The sequence below is a fragment of the Notolabrus celidotus genome, chromosome 19 (genome assembly GCF_009762535.1).
Source record: "Notolabrus celidotus isolate fNotCel1 chromosome 19, fNotCel1.pri, whole genome shotgun sequence".
In the NCBI taxonomy this organism is placed as follows: Eukaryota; Metazoa; Chordata; class Actinopteri; order Labriformes; family Labridae; genus Notolabrus; species Notolabrus celidotus.
This window is the reverse complement of record NC_048290.1, coordinates 8,863,793-8,876,897: the sequence shown is the minus strand read 5'-3', so window position 1 is coordinate 8,876,897 and position 13,105 is coordinate 8,863,793. Positions and strand designations below refer to the sequence as shown.

Here is a 13,105-nt window from a genome sequence, read left to right as displayed (position 1 = left end):
AGGTCTGGATTTCTGTCTCTCACAGCAGGAAGGAACGCCGTGAACTCAGCCAGTAAGTTACTTCCACATCCATCTAACCTCTCCTCCTCCTCCTCCTCCTCTTCTTCCTCCCCTCCTTCACCTCCCTGCCGGCCCCGTCATCCATCCCTGACATGTTGTTTCTCCTCCCGCCCGCACAATCAGCCTGATCAGCCCTTTGCAGCACAGCAAGAGGAACTCCAGAGTCTGACGCTGGAACCACAGTGAGTATAATTCAGAGTGTTTGTGAGCGGATCCGAAAGAAGCCACACAAGCCTTCAGAGCTTCTCCTCCAGCCGCCCGGCCCGCCTGCCCAGTGTTCAGACTACCTGTTCAGGAAGTAGTGGTTGTACAGTAGTCTGCACATTGGTTAGGCTGGCCGGGGAAGCACGGGATGACTCAAAAGAGTAAAAGAGAGAGGGAGAGAGAGGGCATCCAGCACATCATCTGGTTGTGGGATCACGCAGCACCACCCTTCATCCATGTGGACGAACCGAGGCACAAGCCTAAATAAAGCACCCGAAGGCTCCACCACAGCAGGCCTAACCCTGGATTTATGAGTGACGGATACATGAGTCTAAACTAACTCTGCTGCTTTTGTGTAACTCTGTATTGTTTGAATTTTGATGAAACTGTAAACTACAGAGTGAAATCACTGAAATAAATACACTTGTGTATCTATTTGACTTTGTTTGTGTTTTTCTTTGTGAAGCAAGAGACTCAAAGATGAAAAAGTATCACACTTATATAAATTGACTAGATGGTTGCGTGACATTTCCATCATGTTGTTCATCTTTCTGCAAAAACCTAAAGATCTCACCAAGAACTGGAACCAGTAAAAACAGGCTTAACCACGCAGAGAGAAAAAAAAACACACACTTACCCAAGAAGATAACTTCACCACACAGTACACCCCCAGCATCGCTCTGCATGCACGCTTGACCAAAATCTACAATTATGTCTCTGCCTTCCATGCTCCACTTGCAGCGGTTTTACCTCAAATGACCATGTAATGCTCGGAGAGGCGGGAAGCCACCGTACAAAAATATTCGCCATTTTTACGACTCTTTGTGTAGCTCGGCCTAAAAACAGTTTGTGGCTTTAGAGTTTGCAGGTGACGTCATGTGAAGGGTTACAAGTTTAGCTAGACAAGTCATCTCCACTTTGCTTTGTTACATTAGGCCACAGTTTGTCTTCCTGTCTGCCTGTCTTGGATAAAAAAAAAAAAAAAAGCAGCCACATTGAAGACTTCTGATCTCCTTTGAGTACAAAAAAACAAAGACAAAGAGGGCAGGAACGTTCACACGGTGCCTCATCACAGAGCATCGTCTGCAGGAACGAAGAACCGCAAACCAACCTGTTTCCATTTAGAGCCCCTGCCACCAAGTTGCACACACACACACACACACACACAGAACACACACACGTATACACACATGGGGGTATGGCAGACGTGTTACTGGTGAGTGCGCTGAAAGCAGCAGACTGACTTCTCCCCCCAGGATGTTTACAGCTGGGATCACCAGGCGAGTCTGGCTTTCTGGCAGCTTTACAGCAGGAGCAGGGAAACCCGGGCACACAACCACACACACACACACACACACACACACACACACACACACACACACACACACACGCACACACGCACTCGACACACAAACACACAAAGAGCAAAAGAGGGCATCCAAAGAAAATATATCCTCTGGCCACTTAAAGGACAGCAGAGTCGTATCTTTAACTTCTTTTTCCTGTGCTTTCTGTGTGTGTAAAAGCCTGATTTTGATCATCAGGTTATATATACAGCTCAAACTGGCATTCTATAAAGTTACTTTTTTTTTCTGGACAGTTTTATTTTCTTTTCATCCTTTTTTCTCTCCATTCACATCTCCCTCCCTCTCTTCTTCCCTCTTTCTGTGCTTTGGGAAGTTTGAAGCAGCAGAGCAGCCTGATTCAAAGAATTGGCATGTCCTGTGGTAATACAGACCAGAAGGTTTCAAGGCACACACTCATACACACACACACACACACACACACACACACACACACACACACACACACACACACACACACACACACACACACACATTTACACACACATGCACTCTAACCAAAACATCCTGGCACCACTCGATGGGTTGAAAGTTATTATTAGTGTCTGGGGGTGGTGTGTGCATGTGTGTTTCTGCGTGTGTAACCAGGCTGCGGCGAGGGTTTTCCCCATGACGAGAGGCAGTCAATAAAACGGTGCTGCGCTGTTTTGCAAGGAGAAGAAATATATGAGTGTGTGTGTGTGTGTGCATGTGTGTGTGTGTAAGTTTAAAACTAGACAAAAAGAACATTTTTTCGTAACTCATAGCAGCCATATTTTTCCTTTAAATCTAAACACAAAACCGTTTCCAACTTTTCATCAGCGGTGTGTATCTTGGCAAGTGTTTACCCAGGTGCACATGTGTGTATATGCCCTCAAGAGAACCTCTGGTGTGGGTGTGTGTGACCGGACTGTAAAAATGTTCAGCTTTGATAGAAAACATCATGTGAAGTCCTTTGCAGTTCCCTTCAGCCTTGGCACCCTGTGTTGGTTTTGGGTCTCCCTGCACCTTCGCTGTTCCATGTTCAAATAAATATACAGTACAAGAAGAAGGGGGGGACGGGGCAGAGAAGAGGAGGAGGAGGGGGGTGAGGAGAGACAGAAATTAGACAGAAAGAGAAAGGAGCAGCAGATGAGAGGAGGAAAAAACCAAAGAAGAAGAAGAGGAGTTTCCGCTGGTTTTGGGGATAAACCTTTGAGGATGTATGAGGGAGCGATGGGAAATGAGAGGAGGAAAGAGATAGGAAGGGAGGATATTAAAGCAAAACCTCCACCCTAGCCTCATTTCTCCCATTTCTACCCCACCTCCATCCCACTACCCCACCCCCGAATGTTCCCGGTTACTCCAGTTGCTAACCAGCTAACAAGAGACACTCCTGCCTCCTGCCCTGCAATCCAGCCCGCTCTTGCTCTGTGCCCCTTCTTTGAAATGAAGAAAGTTTATTAGAAGCAGGCGGAGGTGTGTGTGTGTGTGTGTGTGTGTGTGTGTGTGTGTGTGTGTGTGTGTGTGTGTGTATGTGTGAGTGTAATTGGGAACAGGGCAGGGCAAGGGGCTCTGGTATGCACATGTGGGTGCCAGCTTCGGTGTCTGACATTCTGGGGGGTCCTGACTCTTTGTAAAGGGCCCTCTAGGTTCTACACACACACACACAAACACACACACACACACACACACACACACACACACACACACACACACACACACACACACACACACACACACACACAAATATGCATACACTTATGTCAGCGAGCAGCAGTGCGGCTGTGGCTAAGGCCTGGAGACACTCAGACTGTGGCTAGCTCCTAATAGTTTTGCAAAGCATCATGGGACACCGCTTTGACCAGGTTGGTCCAGCAACAAAACACGCCGGGTCAAACCGTCCTCAATGTGCCGATGACAAACACTAATTTCTGCCTTTGGACCAGAGAGTGGAAAACAAACTCTGAAATAAACTGAATAACTTCCTGGTCCTGTATTTCGGTGGAAACTATTATAACCATAGTGTTGTAAAAATAGGATCCATGTTTTTAAGATGTCTCAAATTATGTAGTAAAAGTGTCGAAAGGTCCTGGAACAAAATGTTAAGTCTCACGCGGGGATTCACTAAGAATGGGCTGCAGCCACTAATTGCACCATAAATTGTGCATTAGTGGCAACCTCTATCTGCTCCATGTTGGAGTCCAGTTCAGTAAGCATATTGCACTAATGGTATTCCACTGCAAACATGCCCAGACATTGTTGCAGCTCTTGCAGCTTAGCTCTTGTTTTGCGTCTCAATTGTGGAATTGAGCTGTCGGCATCTCCACTTTCCACAAAGCAAACTATGCATGACTGAAAAGGAGTAGGAAGAAGTTCAAGCCTGATTTTTCCTATCCTTTATCTAGCTATGAACAACCTTGTATCTAATTCTATCTAAAAGTTATCTAATTTGTAGTTTCTGTATAACTTCTATCTGTCTTCTTCTTAGTTGTAACTGATGCAGTAAAGACTTGACTCAAGCCTGCAGCTCTGAGGATCCTTTTACAAAAAAATTGAATATGCAAAAACAGAAAATGCAAACACACACTATCTTAGTCTGAGTTGTGTCTCACCTCATCATCTTTGTACCAGGACAGGGACTCAGCAGTGAGGACAAACCAGTACTCTTTGGCTCCTCCCTTCATGATTCCGATGTTGTTGATGGTCAGCCATCCCTTCCGGATCACCTGAGAGACACACAGGCAAAAAAGAAAGTCATTTAAAAGACATTTGGAAAAAAGCACTTCATCTCACATGTTTAACACTGTGTTAGTAATTCTGTCTCTACCACGCATACAAACCTACACTAACTTGTGCAAGTGGAGCGAACTGCCACAAACACCAGCTCACCTACATGACTAAAAACACTCCTCACTCTTCTCTTTTCCTACTTTTCTGTCTTTTATTTAATCTCTTCACCAGAAACAGAAACTACAGTACACATACACATACAGTACATGGTGTGCGTGTTTAATTACCTTGAACCGGTCGCTAACTCCTCTCTCCGGCTGAATGAGAATGTGGAGAGAAGGTTACAAAGCTATACGCCAGCGCAGGGGGCATTCAGTACAAGGTTGGTTTAGTACCAGCACATTACAGCTGGCTGCTGGGACGGCAGCAAAGGGACAGCAAGCAGGATGGGCAGGGGCCATAAGGGGAGTCAGGGAGCTAAAGTAAGAGTGGCCCATGTCCACCCTTTTTTGAGACCATGCAGGGAAGTGCAGGAGCCTGAATGTGTTTTTTTTAACAGAGTGGTCAAAATCTTTTATATCTAGCTCATATTCTGAGGATTTCCTAACGTATTTATTAGGGCTGTCAGTTTTAACCCTTCAATCCTAATCAGATCAATCATTGTCCAAAGTTGACAAGTTATTTTTTTGTAACTGTGTGCTATTTTGCCCCTTTAGGCATGTGGAATATACAGTATGCTGCCGCAGTGTCTTCTTGCTTCCCGCTAAGCGCTATAATGAAAAATAACACCACTGTGCTTTTGAATGTCACATTTCACTTTAAAAAAAACTTACAGATGGCTCATTTGACAAGTCAATGATTATATTCACTTTGTGTAGAACAGAATTCAAATATCACCCAAGAACTCTGGGTTTCAGCGGCCACCTACGAGCTAAGCACACAGTTGCAGCCAGTCAGACTGATCATTTATTTGATTCTCAAATCAAGACACTGGTGAGAATTGCTTACTTTGTTACAATGGACTTAAAATCTATTTTGAAATGTGAAATCAATGGAATTCTAAAAATGTGATCAAATGAAATTCATTATTGAAATTCAGTAATTAACTACATCTTTTAAAGTATTGTTTGACAGCCCTGGTATTTATGTTTACTTTGGTCCTCACACTCTGATGTTGAATTTTCTCTTTAAAGAAAATTCTGGGGTGTCAAGTGGATAAGATATGCGCCCCATGTATAGAGGCAGTGATCCTCAAGCAGGGGGCCCAGGTTCCTGCGACCCCTTTCCCACATGTCACTCCCCGCTCTCTCTCCTAGTTTCCTGCTCTGTCCACTGTCCTATCCTCTCCAAATAAAGGCTTAGAAGCCTGAAATATAACTCCTAGACTCTTATTAATCTGTGTTAGTGAAAATAAAATGAAATAAAAAAGGTGGCACAATGGCTCCAAAGAATGTTTTCTTTTCCTTTTCAAGGAATGTAGATGTTTGGGACTTGACAAAACCTGACATTTTCTTTGTCTCCTTAATCATCTTTGTCATTCATTATCATTTTTCCTAATATGTTATTAAATTAAACAAGAAACAATGCATTCTTCCTACTAATATATACACTAAGTCAGTGCTTTTAGGTTACTAAGTGGTTCTCTGAAGGTCAGCAGAGTGTTCAACCAGGAAAACAGAAGCTGCAGGGCCAGCTACATTTATCACTAAACAGGAAGTGCAGATCACCACTCTGTTTACAATGTGCCCCTGACATTTGACCCCTAACCTGGGTGGCTGTTATGACAACTGACGATTAACTATGGGGGCGACATATGTCTGGTCTTGATTCCCTCTGGCCTTCTGCTACTTGGGGTGGGAAGAGGCAGAGAATAAAACAAAACAAAAAAACAGGGAGATGGGAAGGAGAAGTTTGGTGATGTGTGTATAGAAGTTATTGACTATCTTATTTTTTCTCTTGGTCTCGGTCATCACTCTCTTCTTTCTTTGAGACGCATATACGAGCATCCCTTCTCTTTATGTATTTAAAGCTAATGCTGCAGGGCATCTCTTCACTGCCTTAGCAAACCGGCCACAGTGTCAGAGCCTTTTAACTAAGCTAAAAAATACTTTCTAAAATAGCTTTCTGTGATGCTTTCATCCTCCCATACTGTTAGTGTGTGTATGAGTGTGTGTGTGTGTGTGTGTGTGTGTGTGTGTGTGTGTGTGTGTGTGTGTGTGTGTGTGTGTGTGTGTGTGTGTGTGTGTCTTCAGTGAGTGTGCAGCTGAAAAAGAGAGGAAAGGGAAGCAGCCAAGCATCCCCGAACACAGCCACCTGCTCATCTACTGACGGTTAGTACGAAGCTCATTTCACACACAAAGAAACATCCATACACACACTCATGAAATCCACAATCAACCATGACTCAGCACATACAAAAGACATAAGTGAACACATATGCATGTATTCTGATCCAAACAGACAAGAAGAGATGAGCACAAACGCATGAAAGCCTTTATCAGACATGCACACAATCACTCACGCTCATTATTCAAACATACATACAGACTACTCACCATGATCTCATCCTGAGGCAGAGAAGCCACAAAGAGGACAACAAAGAGACGAAAAAAACAGAGAAAATAGAGGGATCACTCAGAGGAAAACAAAAACTAGGAAACCCATAACCAAGAGCTGAAGAGAAGAGAGTAAAGAGTAATATCAAACAGAGGAGTATCATATTACCAGAGGAAAATAGCAGGAAGAAAACATGCAAAATCTGATATTGTGAATGTGATGTATTTACAAAAGGTTTTGTTCGTCAGTGTTTGCATTAAGTGTATAAACAGATGGATGGCGATGGCATGTCTCCATCTGCTCCCACTGTACAAAACACCCTCCTCAATAGGGTCTGCACAAAGTTTGCTGTATTATGGGGGTATGTCCCACCCTTTCAGCTAACCAATACATACGTCCAACTCGAGAAGAACTGTAATGATCCCCAGGTCAGCTCAGTCCATAGATTCTACAGATTCTTGTGTCTAACTAATTTAAACTGAACTCCTAAGAAAACAGGACACTTGAACTTAAATCTTCATGATGAGAACTAACCATGATGATAGAAAACATGATTGAGAAAAATGTATTTAACCTGTATTCTGAAGTTTGCCTCATGTCCCATCTGTTAACATAGAGGAGGCGAGTTTTATGACCTGTACTGCAGCCAGTCAGTCGGAGGAGCTCTACATGTTTGGTTTCACTTATGGAAGCTGACATAACTTCTTTTATACTTTCTATAATCTATTTTTCATTAACCCTCCTGTTATGTTCGTTTCTCTGGAAGAGCAATAATGTTCCTGGGTAAATTTGACCCGGGGCATATTCAATTATCCGTGTCAGAATCCAAAAAATCCCATACACATTCATTTTTAACTCCATTACTAACCTTTTAAATCAATATTTGGTCCATTGGTGTTCTTTAATTCTCACAGATCATGGTTCAAAGAGGATATCTCACTTGTTTTTCATTTAAATTAATGTTAAAACTTTTTTTAATGTACATGGGAAAGCCCTAGATTTTTTGGTTTATCTTATTTTACATTTTATTTTTTTTATTAAGTGATGTTGATAAATTAACACAACACCTCTTCTGTCACATACTGCCCAGATTTTTATTCTGCATTAAGCTGGTTTGGAAGGCATATATTGCCTAAAATAGACTTTAAAAAGGGTCAATTTGACCCACAACATAACAGGAGGGTTAAGATAACAGATAAAAGTGTGGCTAAGAGGCGCTGGTGGCCTAGCGGTCTGGGAGACCCACGTTTGGAGGCTGTAGTCTTCGTCGCAGAGGTCTCAGATTCGACTCCCGGCCGGTCGACAATTTGCTGCATGTCTTCCCCCACTCTCTGCTCCCCAAATTTCCTGTCTCTCTTCAGCTGTCCTATCTAATAAAGGCGAAAAAGCCCCCCTCCCCCAAAAAATATCTAACTTAAAAAAAAAAAAGTGGCTAAAATTAATATTACTTTCAAATAAAAGCAGCAACAGGTGTTGTGTAATTGTCTTCTAATAGGTCTCTTTTAATGATACTTGAGATTTCCACCAGTTTTCTTCTATTAAAGCAACATATTATGAGGACTGTGTAATTCTTGCAGAGGTATATGAGTTATTTTTATGTAATCATAATACTATGACTGTTCTTGTTAAATTCACAAACCCGGAGCAAAAAAAAAGATGTCTGATATTCTGCAGCAGTCCTCAGTTTGGGCTGACGTCACCCTGATTTTCACCAAAGGAACAAGTTGTTTCAAGATCCAACAACTGTTGTCGATTAGTGTGGAGAAGAGCTGTACAGGGCTGCATTGTGTAGGGTATGGACTGCCTCCCGGGGTAACAAAATACTGTATAGCTGTGCTACATTTAGCATGGGTAAAACAGAGAGCTGAGTGCTAACAGGGGGAAGCCTTAGGGAAACACTGTGTGAAGGTCAGATGTCATGTTTCTGGCAAACAGACGGGGCACGCCGCATGTCTGGAAACACGTTCCTGCAGCTTCATGACAATCACTCTATTTGTATTATAACCTGTAACGTGTAGAAGGACATGTCAATATGTGGTCAAAGTACCTGGTTTCCAGATGCTTTCTTCTTGTTCATCTGGTTGATCCTCTGCTGAGCACTGCATGACACAACACATCATGGGATTTTAGTCTTATACTGTATATAAACTTAATCATCTCTATGTACTTCAGTAGCTTTATGATATAGAAAAAGGAAACTCACTTGGCAAATCCAATGAAGTCCTCATGGTTGGTGTTCATGTAGGACAACTCAATGTCTATCAACAGCAAAACCTGAACAGACAAAGAGAAGGAAAAGAAAGAAGTTATGAATAAAAACCATTTAGACTTTATATCAGACTTGCAGAATCAGTCCCTTGTTTCATGTCATTACTCAAGACACATTTTCACAGGAAGGCTTTTATTGTGTGATTTTATTTAATTTGAGCTCTGATTTTAAGGGTCTGTTTTATAAGCTTGCATGCTTTTTAGTTTTTATTTCATTTTATTTTTTATCGCTCCATTTTGCTTTGCACTTCTTCTTGTTTTTATTTCCCACTTTGAAGCACTTTGTTACCTGTATTGAAAAGTGCTATATAAATAAAGTATTATTATTATTATTTATTTATGACATATATATGGTATTTATACTTTTTGTAATTTTTTGGTTCTTGATTCCTTGCACACAATAACCTGACATCTGTACCTATAATATTTGCTTTTTGCTGTAGTAAAAAACTTAGGGCCTGTGTCCACTAACAGCAGTTTTTGCGCTGGCAGTTCAAACTTTGTGAACAGAACCAATGCAGATCAGAGTCTTGAAAATACGTCCTCAGTGTCAGCTGTTTTTAGCCACCACTCAAAGTTTAGAACACTTCTGTCTCTTCCTCCTCAACAACCAATCAAATAAAAAAAAAGGGTGGGACTTCTAATATAAACTTTGTCAACAACAGAAATCGATCTGATGTATATTTTTGAGGGTTTAATTTCAAGGTCTGAGCTGCTGCTAATGCCAGGATACAATCTCTACCTTTTATTTTAATTCAAGGACACTGCCAGCGCTATAAAACTGGGTCGATGGACACAGGCCTTTATATTACCAAAGTTTCTTTCACCTAGGGAAATGTAGTCATATCTGCTAATGTTGCCTACAACCCTGTGGCATCATTCTCCATCTAAGCAAAATGTATTTATAAAAAAACTTAAAGTTAACATAGTCCAAATTTACATACAACCTTATATCTAGACTTCAAGCTTTAATAAAGAATGTGGTGGTATGTGTGTGTGTGACTGGCACAGCCTCAGGCCTGAGAACCACCATAAAACCATACTTAAAAACTCTTTTTCTGGTCCTACCTGTCCTTTAGTGCGGCTTTCCCGGTCCCTAATATGCTGGGTGACGATTCTCTCCATCTCCTCTCTTAGCTGTGGATACTGGGCCAGCTGTGAGCACAGAACGCAGTAGGTAGGTAGGAAGCAAAAAAACACAAATATCCACATGCCAAATCACACTCTCTCACACACACACACACACACACTGTCCCAGAACAACATACAATCTTCAGTAAAACAACATATCACTTCACTCACTGAACCACATCACACAGTTCCACTAATACAGCCAAATACATTACAGAAACAGGTTATGTTTTATGGGCTTTGTCACACACTCAGCTCTAGTCTCTGTACAGCCCCGCCAATGGGTGGATTTCAGTTCCAGCTCCATTTCAATGTCCACAATTTGTTGTCAATATGGAAGCAATGCAGAAGAGTAGAGCAGAGTCTGTGATAGTACAACACAAACAGAACAAACAGTGTTCCTGGCAGAAAAGCGTCTTTTTTTTTTCCCAGCACACTGTGGGTCTTTTTTCCATGAGCTCATTGCAAACCCACGAACACAGACATTGGTGGGCCTCCAATGTCACACAGACACATTTTGAAGAGTGTGAGGAAAGAAGAAAAATCAAAAACCAAAATCACAGCCCGAGAGAGAAAAATATACGCTGCTCACTTTCAAGTTACAATGCATCTTCCACGACTGTCAGAGGGCTGAATGCGTGAGGGGAAGACTGCTCCCTGATTTAGTGCTCTCTGGGTTTGGTCCAATTACAAAGCAGAGAACATCCATGATGAATAGATGTGTTTTAATAAAAATGTTAAGAGTATATTTACTGGCATTATGTGGTACTGTAAGTGTTTCAAGTTTGAATGAAAAAAGGAAATCTTCTTAAAGATTTCAGGAAAAGTTCAAGCATGCTGCTTAAAACTGTTTCCAATATGCTTGTGGTAAGATCATCATCTAGTCAGTTTAACCTGTTGACGATAGCCTAAGGATTTTAGGACGTTTTTTAACTTGGTGAGCAAACATAACAATTTTAAATGACAGTGTCATTACTGTCCTGTTATTAAAACTATTATCTGATTTAATGCCGAGCACTTTTTGGGTGTTATATCTCTGAATATTTGCTTGAAATCACACATTACATTAAAGTTTGTGCTATCAAAAAGTGCACTGTAACTTGAAGGTAGACAAAGGCTGTCAGTATCTGATGAAGTGTCTTAAAAACTGACACAGAAATACAAAACTGAGGGTGAAAGGTTTTTTTTTTCTTGCAATTCAGACCGACATGCAATGCAAAGATGCAGGGAGGGAGGGAGACAGAGAAATAAGGATAGGATAGAGGATGATGGAGGAAGACTTCAAACTGACCCCTTTGTGGATTTTCCCAAACACTGTACATTTTCACACAGTAAATTTCAATACAGTTTGTTTCTGAAAGTGAAATCAAGACAAAAGTTTGACAGAGAAGAGAAATCCAAAGGAGGTCACGCTCTGTTTTTTGGTTTGTTTTGCTTTGCGAGGAAGCAGCTTGTTAAAAAAAATGCAGAGGACTACAGGATGGACAGAGTGAAATAAAAATAAAAAGAGAAATAAAGAGATGCTTTAAAGTACGTTGATTAGTCAGAGAGTGGAACTTCACAATCAGTCACTCCGCTGTATGAAACCACACTGACAAAGACAAAAACAGTCTTTCAACAATGTGAATGAAACTCTCTCTAGAATCTGAAAGTCAAATTTAACAGAGGATTGTAAAGCATGCAGGTTGTTAGGCAACGACTTGTTAAATTGTCAATATACGTCCAATTATTGACAGGAAGCAAATGATAAGGAAAGTTCAATCACACTGGGTTAAATCAAAGCGCTGGTAAAAACTAGAGTAAGGATAGACCGATATCTGCTGGCTGATAAGGTAAGATTTTGATTAAACATATTTATCATTATTTAACTACAAATGTTGGACATACATGTTACCTACAGAATCGACTTACTGTAAGTTTCTTGGTGATAAATCCCACTTTAATGTATTAACATTGAAAGGTTAGCACTTTGAAGCAACACTAGCAGTGTGGGATTTATTGATAGGTAAAAAAGGATAAAAACAATCAACAGTCATCCTCAAAATTTAAGATTAAACACTAAAAGAGAAATCCATCAGCTTAGAATTCAGTGAAAAGTAAACCTAAAATGTATGCTGCATGTAAAAGTTAGATTTGAGTTCATGCCATCAATTTTGTGTTTATTTTGCTGTAAGCATAAATCTACAAACCTCAAATGTGTTTCACATCATAGTAGAGAAGATGTCCTCTTTCATTTTCTTATTGTAAGGACATTTTTGGAGGGAAATAAAGCTGATATCTAACCGCAAATAATCTCAAACTCAACCTAGAGTTCTTTGATATCTTAAAAGATACAAAAATACTTTAAAGAAGCAGCTGAAGCATGTTTTTCCTCCCTCTTTCAACACCTTAATTCAATACTAACAATACCCAGCGATCGGTCTACCCCTGCCTGTGCTATTAAAAGACTGAACAGTGGCTTGGTTCTCTTTAGCATTTTACCTTTTGACTACACTTTTGAATGGTGGAGGTGAGTTCGCTCACAACCATATCTATACACTTCAGAGTGGGCTCCTTCAGCTTTTGGATCTGCTTTTTCACTATAGCCTCAAAGGCCAGGTCAGGGGTGAAGAGCCCCGTCCTGTAGGGATAAGCAGGCCGCACAGGAGAGAGGATTGGGTGGGGGGTAAAAAAAAAAAAAAAAGAAAAGGGAAGAATACAAAAAATTGGAAGGAAGAGAAGTAAATCACCAAACAAAGAGTTTTGAGGGAAAAAAAGTGAGATAAAAAAAGAGCGAAAACAGATGGCGAGGGAAAAGGAATACACAGATGAGATGGATAAAAAAATATAAC

At 41.0% G+C, this 13,105-nt stretch overlaps 1 protein-coding gene across 2 annotated transcripts in view; it reads right to left on the bottom strand.

The window, feature by feature from the left end:
- The window catches only part of dnm1a (dynamin 1a), a 63,141-nt gene that overhangs the window by 24,616 nt on the left and 25,420 nt on the right, over positions 1-13,105 (bottom strand). Inside the window, exons 11-15 of one of the 2 annotated variants that reach the window (XM_034710481.1) lie at positions 10,212-10,298; positions 9,079-9,149; positions 8,923-8,974; positions 6,875-6,886; positions 4,202-4,315 (exon numbers count right to left, since the gene is read on the bottom strand). In XM_034710481.1, coding sequence (XP_034566372.1) covers positions 4,202-4,315; positions 6,875-6,886; positions 8,923-8,974; positions 9,079-9,149; positions 10,212-10,298 — 336 coding nt within the window. The remainder of the gene's footprint in view (positions 1-4,201; positions 4,316-6,874; positions 6,887-8,922; positions 8,975-9,078; positions 9,150-10,211; positions 10,299-13,105) is intronic. The other variant, XM_034710482.1, reaches the window with a different exon arrangement.